The 18570-nt window shown below is 34.6% G+C and overlaps 1 protein-coding gene across 2 annotated transcripts in view; it reads left to right on the top strand.

Moving 5' to 3' along the window:
- MPP7 (MAGUK p55 scaffold protein 7) overlaps positions 1 to 16367 on the top strand; it is a 289619-nt gene extending 273252 nt beyond the window's left edge. For both annotated transcript variants that reach the window (XM_087823709.1, XM_087823717.1), the window contains 4 exons: positions 8690 to 8783; positions 9821 to 9929; positions 11434 to 11577; positions 13114 to 16367. In XM_087823709.1, coding sequence (XP_087679835.1) covers positions 8690 to 8783; positions 9821 to 9929; positions 11434 to 11577; positions 13114 to 13293 — 527 coding nt within the window. In that variant the 3' untranslated portion in view covers positions 13294 to 16367. The remainder of the gene's footprint in view (positions 1 to 8689; positions 8784 to 9820; positions 9930 to 11433; positions 11578 to 13113) is intronic.
- Positions 16368 to 18570: the final 2203 nt, after the last annotated feature.

The raw sequence follows: 18570 nt of genomic DNA, 5'->3' as shown, positions 1-18570 counted from the left end.
GTTTGGTGGTGATGAACTCCTTTAGCTTCTTCTTGTCTGGGAAGCTCTTTATTTCTTTTTCAATTTTAAATAATAGCCTTGCTGGGTAAAGTAGTCTTGGCTGTAGGTTCTTGATTTTCATCACTTTGAATATTTTTTGCCAATCCCTTCTGGCCTGAAATGTTTCTGTTGAGAAATTAGATGACATTATGGGAGCTCCTTTATAGGTAACTTTTCTCTTGCTGCTTTTAAGATTCTTTTTTTGTCTTTAACCTTTGGTGTTTTAATCATGTTATATCTTGTGGGCCTCTTTGGGTTCATCTTCTTTGGCCCCCTCTGACTCCCTGGACTTGTAAATCTATTTCCTTCATCAGATAAAGGAAGTTTTCAGTCATTATTTCTTCAAATAGATTCTCAATCCCTTGCTCTCTTTCTTCTCCTTCTGGTACTCTTCTGATATAGATGTTGTTATGCTTCATGTTGTCCCAGAGGTCCCTTAAACTGTCCACATTTATTTTATTCTTTTTTTCTTTTTCTGCTACCTTGTGTTCTAAATTGCTGATTTGATCCTCTGCTTCATCTAATCTGTTGTCGATTTCTTCTAGTGTAATCTTCTTTTCAGATACTGTATTCTTTATTTCTGACTGATCTTTTTTATGGTTTCTCTGCTCTTTTGTATCTTGCCATCTCGTTGTCAAAGTTCTCACTAAGTTTCTTGAACATCCTTGTAACCATTGTTTTGAATTCTATATGTGGTAGATTGCTTGCCTCCATTTACTTTTGTTCTTTTCCAAGAGTTTTGTTCTGTTCTTTCATTTGGATTATGTTTCTTTGTCTCTCCATTTTGGTTGTATCTCTTTTGTTTCTTTGTGTTAGGCAGATCGGCTATGTCTTCCAGTCTTGGTATCTTGTGGGGCTCAGTGGTGTGCAGTTCCCTTATCACCTGAGATAGATGCTCCATGAACATTTCTTGCATGGGTTGTGTGAGCCCTTCCATTGTAGTTAAATCTTGATTGCTGTTGTCCCATCTGTGGGTGGATCCTCAGGCTATCTGATGCAGAGAATCAATTCTGACCATAGTGTACCAGCTGCTCTGTGGGAGTTTACTCACAAAGCTGAATTCACCCAAATAGGGTCTTTGCCTGCTGAGATCTCCCTTTGGGTGTGCTGCTTATGAAGCTAATTGGGTCATGCTCTGACATTGTCTGAAGCCTGCCACCCAGTGTGTTTGTTATGGGATCTCTCAGGAGGGACTCTGGTGCAGGTCATTGTCAGGCTCTGCTTGTGATTGACCCTTAGGTACCTTATTGAAGCTACAAAGTGATGCAAAGTTTACAGCTGCTTCTGCTGTGCCTGGGTGTCTGTGGTGGGGCAGGGTCTCCAGGATTCATCAGGGCAAGGCCAACAGAGTATATCAGGCCCAAGAAGACCAAGATTTGGCCGTGTGAAGGGAGGGACTCTGCCCAGGAGCTGTGGTACTGGTTGGACATGTGAGGGGAAAATGACCCCTGCCCTAGAGCCACACAACTCAGTCTCTCCCCGATTCTTTCCTGACCTCGAGAGGCTTCCAAGAAAGTTTGCACTGTGGGCCCAGGTTGGCCACAGCCAGCTGACAGTTCTGCAGGGTGTAAGCTTAGTAGGGTGAAGCCACCCAGAGTTGGGAGGGTGGGAGTAATGGATCTCTTGTTGGGGTGTGGCATGGGTCAGGTGTGTGGGGGACGTTGATGAATGACCCCTGCCCCAGAGCCACAAATATCAGTTCCTAACACCTCCGGAGTCGTCACAAGCCTTCTCAAGAGCTGTCCAAGAAAGGTTACACCCTGGACCCAGGCAGCTGACTCTTCCCCAGGGCAGGGCAGTGGCACAAGGATTCTGGAAGGTGGAGCTTGTGCATTCCCTTAGGTTGATGCCATATTGAAGTGAGTGCTTGACCCAGGAAAGATGGCATCTATGGGTTTGTGGGAGAGGGACTCAGCACAGGGATCCTTGTAGCTGTCCATACAGCTCTCTCCCTGGAGCCACACAACTCAGTCTCTCTCCTTACATTACTCCAGTTCACTTTGAGATGCCCTCCTTCTGCAGGAGCCTAGGGTGAGTAGCCACGAATGAGATTTTGTGTGCTGGCCCTTCAAGAGGGTTCCTGGGTTTCTAGCCAAATCTTACCTTTCCCTGGTGGACAGAATTCCCCCTGATTTTCATAGCCAGATGTTGTGTGGGCTCCTCTTCCCTGCTTTGGTGCTCCGGGCTGTGGAACCTGTTGAGGGGTTGAGACCCCATGCTCCTCAGGAGAATTTCTGCAGCTAAGATAGCCTTCTTGATTCTCAATGTGGGTGCAGGGAAACTCTTTTCATGTCTCTGCCCTTACTACCAGTTTTGATATGGCTTCTGTAAATCGTTGGTTATAAGACTTATGTTCAACTAGTCTTCAATTGGTATTCAGGTTTATTGTTCTGTAACTTAGTTGTAATTCCAGTTCAGTCCTGGGAGATTAAGTATAACTTCCACCTATTCTGCTGCCATCTTGGATCCTTCCAAGAGTTACTTATATATTCTGGCTATGTGTCTTTTATTTGATAAATGTGTTACAAACATTTTCTTCCAGTCTGTGGCTTGCCTCTTCATTTTCTTAATGGTGTCATTCAAAAAGCAAAAGTTTTTAATTTTGACTACCGTCAATTTTTCCTTTTAAGTTTTGTGTTTTTGGTATCTAATCTAAAAATCAGTTACTGTCTCAAGTTCACAAAGACATTCTCCTGTTTTTTCTAGAAGGTTTAGATATTTAGGTTTTACATTTAGTTCTTCATCTATTTTAAGTTATTTTTTGTTATTATTTAGCAGACTTAACCTTGTTCCTGATTTTAGGTGAAACCAATTCAGTCTTTTACCATTAAGTGTGATATTGGATCATTGTTGCCTGTTATTTATTTGTGGGCATTCCCTGTGATTCCTAGTTTGCTGAGTTGTTTGTTTGTTTTTTATCATGAATAGGTGTTGAATTTTTTAAAAATGTTTTCTTTGTCCCTGGCTGGGTGGCTCAGTTGGTTGGAGCATCATCCTGTACACCAAAAGGTTGCAGGTTTGATTCCCAGTTAAGGCACAAACAGAGGTTGTGAGTTTGATCCCCATGCCAGCACATACAGGAGGCAATTGATTGATGTTTTTTTCTCACATCAATGTTTCTCTCTCTCTTCCTTCCTCTCTCTCTAAAAATCAATAAAAACATATCTTCAGGTGAGGATTTTTTAAAATGTTTTCTCAGTATGGAATTTCCTTAAAAAAATTAGAAATGGAACTGCCATTTGACCCAGTGATCCCACTTCTGGGAATATATCCTAAGAAGGCAGAAAGAATATATGCATTCCTATGTTCATAGCAGCACTATTTACAATGGCTAAGATCTGGAAACAGCCCAAGTATCCATCAGTAGATGAGTGGATAAAAAAAACTGGTATATTCACACAATGGAATACTATGCAGCTATAAAAATGAAGGATATCTTACCCTTTGAAACACCATGAAGGGACCTGGAGAGTATTATGCTAAGCGAAATTAGCCAGTCAGAGAAAGACAAGTATCACATGATCTTACTCACATGTGGAATCTAATGAACAAAATAAACTGATGAACAAAATAGATCCAAAGACATGGAAGCATGGAATGGACTTACAAATCTGAGAGAGAAGGGTGGGGGTGGGGTGCGGTATAAAGAGATTAATTAAAGAACTTATATGAAAATATTCATAACCCATGGACACAGACAATAGTGTGGTGAAGGCCTTTGGAAGGGGCACGAGCAAGGTGGAGAAGGTCAATGGAGGGAAAAAAGGAAACATCTGCAATACTTTCAACAATAAAGATTTTTTAAAAAGAAAGAAGAAGAAAAGTCATAAGGGCTATGCCTAGACAAATTATGGCATTTTCTTACTAATTTAGGAGTATGGTTCATTAAATCATTCCTATTCTGTGTACCAGAGAGAGGGCGAAGAGGAAATGGAGGAGGGGGAGGGAAGGGAAGGACTGGGAAGGGAGAGAAGGAAAAAAAATGAATAGAGGAAGTTAGAATACTGTTGTGCTTTGGTTGGCTTTGTCTATTGAATTGCAAAGTAATTCAAAAGTTAGGCAGTAAGAATAATATCAGCTAATATTTAAGACGAAAGGGGAGATATGGCAAATGAGGGAAGAAGCAGGGTAATATACAAATATGTTATATACAATATAATATTATACAATACAATACAATATTATGTAATATACAAATATACAAATGTTACACAAATATAACAACAAAGAAAATGTAGTGATATAAAGGTCAAAGAAAGAACAGAATATGAAGTTGCATGTATCTTATAATCATTACTATTTTAAAGATAGTAGTATGCAAATAAGAATTGGAAGATATTATAATGAATAGCATTGTAAAATAAACTAATGTTGATGTTTTTGTTTTTTTCTTTGAAAAGTTTTCTCTGCATACATTGAAATGATCCTCTTATCTTCCATTCTGTTAATATGGTGAATTACATTGATTTTCAAATGTTAAGCCAACCTTTCATTCCTGAGATAATCTCTACTTCCATGATCAGTTATTTTGTTTTAAATATATATTATTGAAATTCGCATTCTAATATTTTTATTACGGATTTTTACATCTAATTTTATGATGGATATTGATCTGTAATCTTATTTTCTAGTGTCTTTGTTACACTTTGTTATTGGAACTGTACTGATATAAAATGAATTAAGTAGTGATTCTTCTTCCCATTTGCCAAAAATGTTTCTGTAAGATTAGTGTTATTTCATGCTTGAATGGTTCATCTTCCATCTAGACCTGGAGTTTTCTTTTGGGGAAGGTTTTTAAAAATAAACTTGATGTATTTAATATATACAGGCCTATTCAGATTTTTTTGTCTCCTCTTATTTCAATTTTGATTCATTGTATTTCTCAAAAAATGTTTCCATTTCATCTAAATTGTCAAATATGTTGACATAAAGTAATACATAATACTTTCTTATCCTTTCAAATGCCCATAGGATCTGTGGTAATATTGACTGTTTTTGTTCTATTTTTGTTTCTTGACCAGTTTAACTAGTTTTTAATTTTTGTTGTTTGGTTTTCTTTATTGTGTCTTTTTTTTTCCTATTTTGTTCATTTCTGTTCTTTATCATTTTTTTCCTTATACTTGTTTTGGTTTTACCTTGTTCTTCTCTTTCTAACTTTTCAAAAGATGCACCTTCAGTTGTTGATTTTATATCTTCTTTTCTAATATAAGTATTAACAGCTCTTAGTTTCCCGTTAAGCACTTACATTATCTTTATCCCATAATTTTGATAGGTTGTATTTTTCTTGTCTTTTACTTCACAATATTTCCTCACTTCCTTTGTTATTCCATTTTTGAACCATCAATTATTTTGAAGTGTGTTATTTAATTTTTAGATATTAGTGGTTTTCTTAGGTATCTTATTGGTTTTAAATTTAGTTACTGTTTTGTGGTTAGAGAATATACTCTTTGTGATTTGGGTTCTTTTAAATTTACGGAGACTTTTAATGATACAAAATACGATCCATCTTTTGACAAATGCACCATGTGTACTTGAAAAGAATACGTGTTCTAAAGCTTTTGGATGTGGTGTTATATGGATATTAATTAGCCCCAAGTGGTTGGTAGAGTCTTTCAGATCACCTGTATCTTACTGACGTTTTGTCTAGTTCTATTAGTTGTTGAGAGAGAGGCATTAAAATATCCTATTCTGAATTGGAAATTGTCCATTTCTCCATTTAGATCAGCCAAATTTTGCTTCATGTATTTTGAAGCTTTATTATTTGTATACAAATTTATTATTGTTATAAATTTCCTTTTTGTCATTTGAAATGTTTCTCTTTATCTCTGATAATACTCTTTGTCTTAAAGTCTTTTTTATCTGATAACAAAGTAGCCACTTTAGCCTTTTTAAGCTTACTATTTACATGGTACATCAGGTCCTTGAATAATGTTATTTTGTTCCACATCGTTTAGTTATAATGTTGATGAGATACCTTAGGAATTGAACTCTTGTTTATATCAATTAGCCAGTGTTAAAATTGGTTTCATTATATGACATTTTGCTTAAAGTCAAACAACCCATCAACGACATTAAGTCTTCCAACTGTTTACTTTCAGCGTATCTGTGTCTTTATATTTAATGTGTCTTTCTGGTAGACTTGTACACAGCATGTACTAGGGTCTTGCTTTTTTACCCATTCTGTCAATCCCTGCCTTTTAACTGGAGTATATGTAGACTATTCACATTTATTGAATAATGGAAATGACTGGATTTAAGCTACCATTTTATTTGTTTTCTACTTATCCTCTGTCTTTTGTTTTCTTTTTCTCCCTTTCTACCTTTTATTAAATTATTATTTGAATGTTTTTTAGTAGTCCATTTAAATTTACCTATTGGCTCAATGCTTTATATCTCTTTGCATTACTTTATTACTGGTTGCTCTAGTGATTACAATACACATATACCTACCTATTCACAGTCTACTTAGAAATAACTTTTAGCCATTTCACATAAAATACAGAAACCGCGCAATCATATAATTCCCTTTATCCCCTCTTCTATCTTTTTGTGGTAGTCATCAAATGTATTGTATTTACAAACATTGAAAACTCCACCAGACTATAACTTTTACTTTAAACCAGTCATATATATCTTAAAGAACTTAAGAGGACAAAAGTAACTTTCTATATTTATTCAACTATTTATTGTTTTTATTGCTCTTTCTTCATCCCTGACGATTTAAATTTTCTTTTTAACATTTCCTTTCAGCCTAAAAAAACTTCTGAGTATTTCTTTTAGAGCAGATCTGCTGATTAATTCTATTAGTTTCTCTTCATATGATGAAGTATTTTGCCTTTATTTCTGAAGAACATTTTGGTTGATTGGTCTTTTCTTTCAGTACTTTAAAGATATTATTTTAATGATTTTTGTTTTTATGATTTATAAGAAATCTGTAGTTATTGAAGTTATTATTCCCTTGTGTGTATTGTATTGGTTCTTTTCTAGATGCTTTCAAGGTTTTTTTTCTTTATGTTTGGCTTTTAGTAGGTTGGTTATGATATGTCTAGGCATGATTTTCTTTGAATTTATCCTGATCAGGATTTGTTGAGCTTCTGAAATTTATAAAAATTATGTCTTTAACCAAATTTTAGCAGTTTTTGGCCAGTTTCTTCAAGTACATTTTTTTGCCTCAATCTTTTTTTCCTCTCCTTTGGCTCCCCAGTTACACATAGGTTAGACATCTCAGTATTTTCACATTGGTCCCTGGAGCTCCGTTTATATTTTCTCAATTTTTCTCTCTCTTTGTTGCTCAGATTTTATAATTTCTATTGATCTGTTTTCAAGTTCACTGGTCCTTTTCTCTGTCATTTTTATTCTGCTACTGAGCCCATCTGGTGATGTTTTTGTAAGATATTGTATATTTCGGTTCTAAATTTTTCATTTTGTTCTTTATGGTTTTTATTTCTCTGTGAAAAATTCGTATTTTCATTTATTTCAGTTGTGTTTTCCTTTGCCTAATGAGGCACAATTATAATTATTGCTTTGAAATTTTTGTCTGATAGTTCGTACTTCTGGGTCTTTCAGGGTTGCCTTTTATTACCTTTCCTCTTGAGAATTGGTCATATTTTCTTTTTTTTTTATGTTGAATAATATTAAATTGCATTCTGCTTGCTCTATTTACTTTTGGAGTATTCAGATAGTTGTTTTGGGTCCACAGTTTTTAGTTGTAATCAGCAGGAAGGTTTTTAGTAGCCTGTGTTTCACTTGCCATTTCAGCACTGCAACTCCTTAGGTTTTTTTTATTTTGTTTTTAAAGTTAATCCTGTATTTTTCTACTCCATTATAATTCAGTAGGAAATAATTAAGCAAAATTATTGAAAGTTTGGAAGTTCAGTAATATTCCAAGAAGATATTTATAATTTTGTGAAGGAGAAATGAATAGCACATAGAAGTCTATGACTTCATTCAGTTAGTAAAATAAAACATGGATGGTGTATACTATGTCCTGGGTATGGAAGATAGTAAAATAATTTCAGAGTTTATCTTACAATCTAGTGGGCATTAGGCTTGCTTTAGTGAGTGAAGACCAATAAATAACAATAATAAGTATATTATTTGCAAGAGTTATTTCTCAAGAGTTAAAATACCATTTTTATTTAATCAACATATAAGTATACCTTCAAAATAATGAATTATAGTCCAGGCATAATACAATTTAATTTTGAATCTACTTTCAAATCAATGTAATTTTAATGTTAGTGGTAAGTCTAAATTAATGACATTTTACTATAGTTTATTAACTAATTTGCTTTTTTGTAAGTTTTTAAGTCTTAATTAAGAAAAGTACTTTAGCCCGGCCGGGCGTGGCTCAGTTGATTATCGACCTAGAATCCAGGAGATTGTGGTTGGGTACTCGGTCTGGGCACATGCTCGGATTGCAGGATGGATCCCCCGTCAGGGCATGTAGGAGGCAGCTGGTCGGTGACGTGTCTCTCTTATGAGCATTGATGGTTCTGCTCTCTCTCTCTCTCTCCTTCCTCTCAAATCAATAAAGATATATTTAAAGAAAGAAAGAAAAGTACTTTAAATACAGGATGATTCATTTTTTAGTATTTTCCTTAAGGTGGCTGATGTACACTTTTCTAAACTCTTTTTAATTAAATCACAGACACTACCAGAGCAAGAAGAAGCCAGGAGAGTGATGGTGTTGAATATATTTTCATTTCCAAGCATTTGTTTGAGACAGATGTGCAAAATAACAAGTAAGTAGAATTTTTTTTAGAATTTTGTGTGACTTGTTTTGAAGTATGCGCCCTTATATCCAGTTTTAGACAACTGAGGATTCCCTTCCATTTGAAATGTATTTTAATTTTTATAATATTTGAAACCAATAAAAGTGATAATTTAGTTAGTACTTATTTCCACTCTTCATTTGTAATTTTTTAATAAGCTAGAGCTGCTGTATAGGAATTATTTTGAAGGATGAGGGAAGCTTGCTTGTGTCTTATTGTGACCCTTTCCACCCCACTGTTTGAATTTTAACATATAATTTGGATAGAGTTTTATTTTAAAAACTAACTATGTAATAGATCCCTAGTTCCACAGTTTCCTACATACACCTCTCTCTCTCTCTCTCTGTCTCTCTCTCTCTCTCTCTCTCTCATTGGCTTTTCAAAAAATTGAAATAATGTTGACCATCTTGCTTGTAGCATATCCTCTAGCTAGCCCTACACCCCCTCTCCCCAGGTCTTCTATTTGCTTAAGCATGAATTTTTTTAGGGTATCAGGGAGAGCAATGTGTGTTTTAATACAGGATTGTGGAATTTTATTGAAACATCAAAATGCTTTTTTCGTGTTTGGCACAGCTATTATGTTTTTATAGCACATAATCGGCTGCCCTGGTTCCATTAGCCACCAACCAGTCCCTCCTCTAGTTCTGAAGCTGGTTGTTCTGTGTGCTCAGTGAAATTTCAGTAGTTTCTATTGTTTGGCTTTTTCACTGTTTTACTGCATTGCATTAGTTCTGAAAAAGAGGTGATGGAAAACGTTAGTGTACTGCTGGACTAAAGTACTTTTTTCTGCTTAAGTGTAATACAAGCAAGTGTTACTGATTTGAAAATGTAAAATAAAAAATTTTTTTAAATGACGTTTTGGAGTACTTGGCTCTATTTATTTTATTAAACATAGTAAAAAAAATTTCATGTTCAGCAAAAATCTCTTTTACATATATGAATTATGTCTTGCTACCTATACATACTGCATTCATAAATGATTCTGATGCAGCTCTAATTTTCCACAGGTTTATTGAATATGGTGAATATAAGAACAACTACTATGGCACAAGTATAGATTCAATTCGGTCTGTCCTAGCTAAAAACAAAGTTTGCTTGTTGGATGTTCAACCTCATGTAAGTAAACAGTGAACTGTTCAGGACCCTTCTGGTCTGTGTAATCTGGGCTTCATTTACCCTAAGTCTCACTATAGAGTAAATCTGAAGTCTACTTACTTGGGGAATATATGTGGCTTTGCTAAAATGACAAAAGCATTTCAATATAATTTGAGAAGTTTTTGGGAGGAAAAAGCCCATATGATTATTAGAAAAGAGGAGTAGGTGAAGCTTTGACATTCTATGTTTGTAAGTCTTGTTCATATTCAGTTTTTGCCAAGTATAATGTCTCTTAGATTTTCTTCTATATATTTTGTATTTTTTAAAAAATGTTGCAATAAATGTATTCTTATATGTTATCACAAATGTTTATAATTTTTAACAATGGACATTTTGGTTCTTGGTTCTGTATATATCCTAGATTTTGGTTTTGTGTGTATAGCTAGAGCTGTGGGGCACTTTGTAGGAATTTTATGACATGAGATCCTTATTGCAGCTGTCAGGCAGATCTCTGCCTGGCACCCTGGGAAATCTCATGAACACAGTGAACAGAGTGCCAGTGGATAAAGCCTTTCAGTTCCTTGTCACACCATATAGCCTCCAGCAGAAACCTAACCCGCAGCCTCTTCCTCATCACCCAGGGGCCAGATTCTCACACCAGGGATGGCAGCACCCCAGGGTACAAACCTCCAAGTGCCCGAATGACCTAGAGAAGCCCTTTGTACCTCAGTCAAGGGTTAGAAGGGTGGCTGACTCAACCACCAGTGGTGAATGAAACACACTCTTGCTTGAGCAGAAGTTCTCTGCTGGTGTCCTAGGACTAGTTCTCAACTCCCTTGGTGTGGTTTAAACTGTACATTCTCAGTGCATCACCAGCCCATCTGCCCATCTGTCCCCTGTCCCCCACCACCACTATAAACGTGCACACACACATAACCTGTCTGCCTAACCTTTCAGGGGAGTTTATGATTTATATTCATATTCTGGAGAGGTCTCAACTCTCATTCTTCTGTCAACAACCCTTGATTACAGATGAGTCCCCAGAAGCATAGTGTAAATAACAAAATATTTGCTGGGCGAGTGTTGGCAAGCTTCCTGGAAAGCAGGCGACTTGCCCTTTTAGGGCACTCTGAAGAGTGGAAGGAAAGAACTCATGCCTGGAATCAGAAGAGACTTAAATGGGATGGTTGGAAGACTTTAGTGTACAGAAGGTTATTCAACTCATAGCATCTTTTGAGTATTTGATTTAAAAATCAGCCTCATGGTATTTCTAGCTGCTTCAGTTCAATATTAATTATGGCATATTTCAAAACATTTTTGAAGGCAAGTTACATTTTTCATCATTTCAGGAGGATTTATTACATTTAATTGTCAACAACTGATTGAATAATATATTGAAAGACCTTGACTAGAAAATAATTTTAAGAAATTTTCTCCTTAGAAAGAAAATTTTATTTTATTGTACTAGTTGCTCATGACATTATGGAGAAATAGAAAAAACAACAACTTATTTTCTGCCTTGCAGACAGTGAAGCACTTAAGGACATTAGAATTTAAGCCCTATGTGATATTTATAAAGCCTCCATCGATTGAGCGTTTGAGGGAGACAAGAAAAAATGCAAAGATTATTTCAAGCAGAGATGACCAGGGTGCCGCGAAGCCCTTTACAGTAAGTATGATGATGCTTTAGTGAAAATTCATTAGCAGTAGTGAAATTCACATATGCAATAGCAGCTACTTTAGGAAGAAGTTGAAGTTGTGATCCAAAAATCTACAATATAGAATTGTATTTAGGTACATACATTTGAGTGATTGTACTATAATTGCTTTTTGTGCTTCCATGGATGGATCTTCATATTAAATTGACTCAAAACTATTTGGCATACTTACAAAATTTTTGTAGGCCATTTATATCAAAGTTAGACCACTTAGTTTTCAGACTACCCTTATTTGTAAGGGTTAAAAATACCAAAGTCAGTTACTATCAATCATTAATAATCTAGAAAATTTTAATAATTTGCCTTTTTTTGTCTTCTTGCATCAATATTTAGCATAATAAAGGAAAAGCATCATTTTGGGTATACGACAAGTAGACTCATATAATTATTCAATAATATTTGTATTTCTATGAGTGTTATTACAAATGGCAATTGTGGTAGGTTAATGACTACAATGATTTCTGGCAAGCCTTTCATTGTTTTTTGTTTCTAACCTTAAGATAATATATTCTACCTTAGAATAAAAAATAAAGAGCAAAGAAATTAAATGTCAAGAGATTTTTTTCCCCCCTCTCTCTTAATTTCCCCCTCCCTCATCTTTCACCTTAGCTCTATTAATTTGTATGCTATTAATTATGGCTACAAAATACAGATTATACTTTTGATTCTCAATATTTGATAAGTATCTTTTTTATAAAATACTGGCAATACATATCCACACTGAATAGGTATCATCATATGATGATACCTACTCATTCCTCTTAGCACTAAAGTTAAATTTTCTGTTGTGAAACCTTCTGTGACATTGAAATGTGGATTTGAAATTACTTTAGTATGTTGCAATATAAAGAGTTATTGTATTATTTTTAAACTTCAAGGTTTCTCAATGGAGATAACAAATGATAGATAGCATAGTGCTAGGATTTAGCTCATATTTTTATATATGGTTATATATAGTCTTGAGTTATATAATCAATTAAAATATTTCCTGGCTCAAAAATGTGACTATGATGAGCCTCTCACTCACTTCCAATGAAGCATAGGAAGGACTTGGTAACTATCCTTTTATAAATATATCCAACTCTGAAAAAGTAGTTTATGCTATAAATTCCTTGCTATGAATAAGCATAAATAATGCAGCATCAGAGTAAATGGTTCTTCCCACACACCCCTCCCCCATAGCTATTTTGACACTGAGATATCCCTATAATGATAAGTTAGTGACTAATTATCCTGAACTTCAGGTAAGACAGAAGTTTTGACTCTTGTCAGATCAGTTTAGTTACAGGCAAATCAGAGAAGTAATATTAGGAATTATGACTTCTGAAGAACTCATAATTAAAGAGGGTAATTCATTTTGATTCCTGGCTGAGGTGAGAGAATGGACACAGAACAGCATTGGATCAGCCAGTGGTGGGATGTTTGCATTGATGTGAAGTGATGTAATTGCCTGGTTAACCACTTAAAAAAAATACTTCCTTTTGTAGGAAGAAGACTTTCAAGAAATGATTAAATCAGCACAGATAATGGAAAGTCAATATGGTCATCTCTTTGACAAAATTATAGTTAATGATGATCTCACCATGGCATTCAAAGAACTAAAAACAACTTTTGACAAATTGGAGACAGAGACTCATTGGGTCCCAGTGAGCTGGTTACATTCATAACTATGGGAAATGTCCATAATTTTCTTTTTTGTAGAGTACATGATTAAATCAGTTACCATTTTGGTGGCAGGGTGTTTTTTTTAAGTCTATATCACTGTCATAGATGTGCAATCTTGGTTAAAATCTAATGTTTTTGTTTGTACCTTTTCACAGCCTTATTTCAAACACAGTGTTTGAGTGTAAGATCCAAAATTGAAATTTCCACAGTACTGTATTCTGAGGAAAGCTTTGAACTTTCCGTATGTCTTTAATACATATCTTTATCTCCAAGATGAGGTTGAACTTTTTAGAGAGACAACTAGAGAATAAATATTAGAGTTCGGTGCTTCAGCTGGTCTCAGACAGAGTCTCTGCCATCAAGTCTGATTGTCAGCAGGTGAAAGAATTAACTTAGCAGCCTTGAGCAGCTCCGGGCAGCTCCAGGCAGCTCCAGGCAGACAGGACGGCTTGGCTGGGTTTTGGGTGGACATCAGAGGCGTCCTCTTTCTATTCTAAAAGTGGGAGCTCTTCCTTATGTATATACAGTACAGTAAGTCCTCGTTTAACATCGTTGATAGTATTTAATGAAATATAAGGAAACTAATTTTACCATAGGCTAATTGATATAAATAGGAGTTAAGTTCCTATGGTATCTCATCAATGTTCTAACAAAATTTAAGTTGAACAAAATGACATTATTCGAGGACCTGCTATATGTTCACAGTGTGTGCGTTTAAAAATCATTCTTAAAGGAATTTCTGAAAACCTGCCTTAGTGGCCTTCGTGTTATAGCTTGAGAAGGACTTGTGAATACATGTCAGTGACTCAACAAATATTTAATAAGGGAAGATATGATTAAAATTTATAATATATATAACTAAAAACTTTTCCTTGTAGCATTGATCTTAAAATGTTGATATACAGATGCAAGAAATGATTGATTACAAAAGACATTTTTATTTGTATATCCGTAGGTAACATTTCTGGAGTCACCAAAAGGGTATTATTTTAAGCTGGCTTTGGGTTTTTCCAATAAATTATAAGAATGTGATTCCTAATCTAAAAGCAGAAATTTTACATGTCACTGATAACAGTTAAAGAAAAAATGTTAAATATGCACAGTTTATCACCATATATTTAAATTGTACTAAGATGTATTTCAGAAAACGTTTCATGTATTGTTAACTTATTTCTTCATCAAAATAATTCTTAACACTGGTCAGATATCATCCTAATCTTGCCATTTTTAAGAAGTTTAAGAAAGGCTTTTATAATATAAATATTTAGATGGGATCTCTCATTTTTCTTTGATACTACTGATCTCCAGCAAGTAAATTATATAGCTCAAAACAGTAGAAATGTCCATAAGTTATATTACAATATGTCCTGCCTTCTCGCATGCACTAATAAGATTTTGCCAATCAAAAAATCATTGCATCTGTGACTTTCAAACAGAAAAAAATATTTTTGTTGATTTGTAAAGAGAGTTTAGATGTCATGTTTGAAGAAAAATAGAATGTAGTGAAATTTTATATATTTATGAACTATTTGAAAGGCATATTTTAATTATTAAATGGGGCTATTCATAAAATAAATTATATATATAGATGGCATAACTTAAAATAGTAGTTTTATAAGTCAGGGTCAGCATTCCATGTAAATATTTGACCTTTATTCGTACACAGATAGACCTGCTAGTGTGTTATATGTGCACTGCCCATTTGGTAGCATTATCCACTGGATTTCCTTCAGACATGTCAGATTTCAGATTAGAAAGAGAGACAAAAAGTACTGTAATGACTTTGACACTCCCCAAAATATTTAGATAATCAGACTAAATATCACTTAACATAATCCAAATAATGATTCTACGTTTATTAACTAAATAGTAAGCAGTGTACAGTTATTTTAAAACAGGGGGAGGGATTGCCAATACTGATACTAAAGCCAGACTTAAAATTGTGTGGCTGGTCTAAGAAAACACAAGTCTTACTTAGATGGTTTGACTATTGACAAAAATATCCTATAAATCAAGATTTCCTATATAAAGAGTAATGGGAAATATATAATAATTTAGGCAATCATATGAATAATTCGTCAATCCAAATTCTTTTTCTGAAATATCTACATGTGTTTTTTGTTGCTGCTGTTGTTTTCTTTTGCAGATAACTGTCTCAGTTCTTTACTGTGGGTGTAGAGAGAGTGTAAGGTGGTAGAGACTGAGTCCTTTTTTCTGGTGATTGGAGATGTTACAAAAATATAACTGTCCAGACCTTTCTCCTTTTTTAGACTAGAGCTGAACAATATTTTGAAAATAATGAAAAGGGGGGTACTTTGAGAAATCATTTGTCAAGTAGTATACATGGTCTGGCAGGTGACGTTTACATGTTCATTTTGATGCTTACAAAGGATCTGGCTACAATTTAATAAGGCAGTGCCAGCTCCAAGGGCTGGTTGGTGACTATAGCAAAAGGCCCAAGATTCTGTATTGTCTGCATCCCTAACCTCCTTCAGCAAGGAAATGAGCACTGGGAACCTCACTGTACTAGTTCCTTGAGTAGCCTGGTCCCAAGGCAGAGTGTCAGCCATGATTTGAGAGAAAAGGAATGTTTAGTTTTTTTAAGTTCATTTATTTAAAATCCAAGGTCAAGAAGAAAATTCTATATTCCCATGATTAACAAATGAGAGTTGGTTAAAAATAAAGAGGTGGAATTGAAATATAATTTTTTACCATTGTTTTGCCTACCAATATAGATGTTCTTGATTCTTTAAGGCTGGCATTCCTGGTATTGTGTAATGGTTGAATGTATCTAAGTGATAATAATTTAAAATTGATGAACATGGAAACTTCTCACATTTACAAAACTATGTTGTTAAAAGCTTCCTGAAGATAAAGATTTTTACTATTTATTTTCCTTTTGACTCATAAAGATTTATAAGTAAAGGTAATGGAAAACCTTTGATCTTAATAAAGCATCTTCAAATTATGTGTGTACTTTCTTGAAAATTGTTTTTTCACTTGGAGATTGCACTGTTTCCCATGGTAGAACAAATTCTGTTTTTTACTGATACCACGTAATTTATTTGAACTTGCTATGTCTAAAATTTCATATTTGTTTCAAACATTTGTTGGGTTCACCAAGGTTGTTGGGAGATGGAATTCACTAGTCTTGCTCCTATCCATACAGACAGCTGTTTAAAGATGTGGAGAAATGCAACAGGATGCTCTTATCTGTCTATCCACGATGGCAACACCCCTCCCCCTCTCCTCCTTATAGGCAAAAAGCTAAACTTACTCTGCTGTGCATATGAATGCTTATGCAGTGTAGCAGTAAAGAGCAGAATTGTTGAGTTTTTACCTATTAACTAGCTTTGCAACCTTGAGAAAGTCATTTAATCTCTCTGGTCCTCGTTTTCCTATTAGAAAAATGGAGATAATAATAGTGTTTACCTCATGGGATTGTTGTGGGTGGGCATGAAATGAAAGAACTGATCCATGTTAAGTACTGGAACCAAACCTGGGACTAAAGTATTCACTAACTGTGAGCTCCTATTTTATAATGATCATTCTCACATCACACAATTTAAAAATAGCTATATCAATATTCCAATTACCCTACATAAATAGTTCCCCTATTAGCAACGTCACTAGAAGTTTCCTAATAAATAATTTCTATTATAAGCTTTATTATTTAAAAAAAACAATTACATTACTTCTAAGTGTTGCATCAGGAAATCATTAGGTAATCCTCAATACGAAAGTGATCCAATTTTTATTTTTTGCCTCTGTATGTAGTATAATTGATATCAATTTGAAAGGAATGTCTCTAATTGTATTGATGTTCTTTTGTCTGCTACCATCCTTTCCAAATGCTTATTCACAGTTACTTAACCTGCAGTGATAGAAATATATTTATAACATTTGTCTTATACATATACATCTACCCAGGCCTAATCACTGCCAGAACAAATTGTACTTATTAATCATCACACATCTGTACAATTTCCTTACACTATCTCATTTAATTCTCACAACCACCTTATGGAAGATAATGTCTTCATATTTTACAGTTGAGAAAACAGAGGGGCGGGGCTTAAGTACCTTGCCCAAGGTGACAGAGGTGACATGTAGTGGAATCAGGATTTGATTCAGGGTCTGGCTTCCTCCAACTCTATGCTGTTTTTACTGCATTATGCATCCTGGTGTTGCTCTAACTTGAGTCAAAGCTGGAAGCAGTCGAGATTTGGTATCAGGGGAGTGAGTGACTGTTCATCTTTTAATATATAAATAGATTAGATAGATAGATAGATGATAGATAGATAGATAGATGATAGATGATAGATAGAGCATAGATGATGATAGATAGATGATAGATAGATAGATAGATAGATAGATAGATAGATAGATAGATAGATAGATAGATGATAGATAGATAGATAGATAATGTATATATAGTCTCCAAAAATGTATACACACACTTTGAATAACTGTAAAGGCAGTATTTATTAAAATACATTATATTTTAAAATTTGAGCTATTAACTATTAAAGTGTGTATACATTCTTGGGGATACCCTGTATATATAGTTTACAGAGTTTTCTCAGAACACTATTGCTTTAGTCAAATATAGCTTGATGTATCTATGCTTGTATAAGTGAGTTAATCTTCAAACAGTGGCTGTACCAGAAGCACACAAACACTATAGCAGAATATACAATTTTCCGTTTGGTTTACCTGAGTCCCAGTCCTTAGTGATGAATCATGATTGGTCTAAGTCAGTTATGACAATATCCTCTTTGTAGTGATTGTGTTAGTCATGCTACCCCATTCCAAGTAATATCTGTTAAGGATCTATGAGAAAGACTTGTTTCCCTGATTTAAACAAACATCTGCATGAAGTGAAAATCTCTTATGCCCCTGTCCCGATCCTTCCAGCTTGAGATGCCTCAATTATGTTGTGATGCTTGCCAATATGACAGCATAATCCTAGCCCTAAACCAGCTGATGATAAAGGCCAATCTATGGAGGATGACCAAGTAGAAAAAAGATTCTAAATCCATATTATTATTGAACTGCTATAAAATTCCTGGGACCTCCTTCCTCTAATTGCTGAATAAACAATAAATGTTCTTGTGCACTGTTATTGGTGGGAATATAAATTGGTGCAGCCACTAAGGAAAACAGTATGGTGGTTCCTTAAAAAATTAAAAATGGAACTACCATATGATCCAGCCATTCTACTTCTGGGTATATATCCAAAGGAAAAAAACAAACACTGTCAAAAAGATATCTGCACC

The sequence above is a fragment of the Miniopterus natalensis genome, chromosome 1 (genome assembly GCF_054644295.1).
Source record: "Miniopterus natalensis isolate mMinNat1 chromosome 1, mMinNat1.hap1, whole genome shotgun sequence".
Classification (NCBI taxonomy): Eukaryota; Metazoa; Chordata; class Mammalia; order Chiroptera; family Miniopteridae; genus Miniopterus; species Miniopterus natalensis.
This window is presented reverse-complemented; position numbering and strand designations above follow the sequence as displayed.